The sequence below is a fragment of the Piliocolobus tephrosceles genome, chromosome 21 (genome assembly GCF_002776525.5).
Source record: "Piliocolobus tephrosceles isolate RC106 chromosome 21, ASM277652v3, whole genome shotgun sequence".
Taxonomy (NCBI): domain Eukaryota; kingdom Metazoa; phylum Chordata; class Mammalia; order Primates; family Cercopithecidae; genus Piliocolobus; species Piliocolobus tephrosceles.
In genome coordinates this window covers 51,332,896-51,334,496 of record NC_045454.1, presented here as the reverse complement: position 1 = coordinate 51,334,496, position 1,601 = coordinate 51,332,896, and the positions used below count along the sequence as shown (strand labels likewise).

Genomic DNA, 1,601 nt, shown 5'->3' with positions numbered 1-1,601 from the left:
CCACACCTGCCCACACCTGCCCACACCTCCCACCTGCCCACATCTCCTACCTGCCCACACCTGCCCACTCCTGCCTATGCCTGCTACCTGCCCCCACCTGCCCTCACCTGCCACCTGCCACCTGCTCCGCTCTGTCTCCACATCAGAGGTGGGTGTGGGTAGCAGGTGCCCCCCCAGCTCGGGGCCCAAGCTGTGCCCCCTCCAAGGTCTTGTGCCTCCCTCAGGCCCCTTCACACCTAAAGAGGCCTCAGGTCCAGGAAAAGATGGGCCAGATCCTGACCCCATGAAGTGGGGCGGTGAGGTGAGACATCAGGGTGGGGGACACGGGGAGGGACAGGTGGAGGGCATGCCTGACCCCTGCTAAAACCCCCTCCTCCATGCCAGCTTCTCTGAACCCCTTCTGGGGTCTCCAAGCCCGGCCCCCTCACCCTGGTCCCGTCCTGATGCATCAAAGCTGGGATCCATTTGCGTCCAAATGTGCCCACCTGGGGTTTCCCAAGGGCCAGGCTCCAGGCCACGGGAAGGGTCCCATCCATGGCTTCAGTCCATCGCATGTATTGAGCGCCGCGTGTATGCCTCTGAGACACTACGGGGTTGCCTCCCAAGGGGAAAGCAGTGCCTCTGTGTGCAGTGCTCGGTGGGCACAGGCAGGGGCCAGAGCCCACCACCCTCCTCACGCCTCTCCCAGGGGCTGGGGCCGCCCCTCACCCCTGCTGCTCCCACCTCAGAGCTCCCTGTCTGCGAAAGCGGTTCCCTGCCTGGAAGCTCCTGTCCACCTGGTCGCACATGGGACCCTGCAGAGTGACCTGGCCGGTGAGCAGATTCCCCGTCCCAGCCCGAGGCTGCAGGTGGGGAGGTACAAGTAAAGGGGGAACCAAGGCCGTGACTTACCAGGGTCACAGCCGCCGTCCCGGCCTCACCTTTCCTGCCTGTCAAATGGGAATGCCGCCTCTGAGTTGAGGATGAGGTGTTCCTGGATGGAGCCGTGGGGAGCGGGGCTGGTTGGAGGAGCCTGGTGGTGGGAACCCAGGCCTGTCTGTGGCACATAGACCTGTCCTCCCAGGGCCCGAGGGGAGCTGGCGGCCGGAGGTGGAGGCAGCCCTCAGACACCTGCAGCTGTGCCTGGACATGGGTCTCCCGGGTAGGAGCCAGCCCAACCCCCAGGATCACCCTTTCTCTTAGTAGCCAAGTAAAATTGCCTTCATTCCCATCCTGGGCCCTCCTGGGTATTTCTGGGGGTGAGGAGTAGGGGTGAGGGCCCCAGGACACGGTGACATCAGGGGAGTGGGTTAGCCCTCCTGTATGCAGAGCTTGGCACAGAGGGCTCTGAGGCAGCCTTACCTTTCAGGGTCTCTGTCGCCCAGGCTGGAGTGCAGTGGTGCGATCTCGGCTCGCTGCAAGCTCCGCCTCCTGGGTTCACGCCACTCTTCCGCCTCAGCCTCCCAAGTAGCTGGGACTACAAGCGCCCGCCACCTCGCCCGGCTAGTTTTTTGTATTTTTAGTAGAGACGGGGTTTCACCGTGTGAGCCAGGATGGTCTCGATCTCCTGACCTCGTGATCCGCCCGTCTCTACTAAAAATACAAAAAACTAGCCGGGCGAG

At 63.2% G+C, this 1,601-nt stretch overlaps 1 protein-coding gene across 1 annotated transcript in view; it reads left to right on the top strand.

Moving 5' to 3' along the window:
* The window catches only part of PLK5 (polo like kinase 5), a 6,330-nt gene extending 5,148 nt beyond the window's left edge, over positions 1–1,182 (top strand). The window contains exons 9-11 of the mRNA XM_026457287.1: positions 225–301; positions 729–813; positions 1,064–1,182. Of these exons, the coding sequence (XP_026313072.1) occupies positions 225–301; positions 729–813; positions 1,064–1,182 (281 nt within the window). The remainder of the gene's footprint in view (positions 1–224; positions 302–728; positions 814–1,063) is intronic.
* The last annotated feature ends 419 nt before the right edge of the window (positions 1,183–1,601 follow it).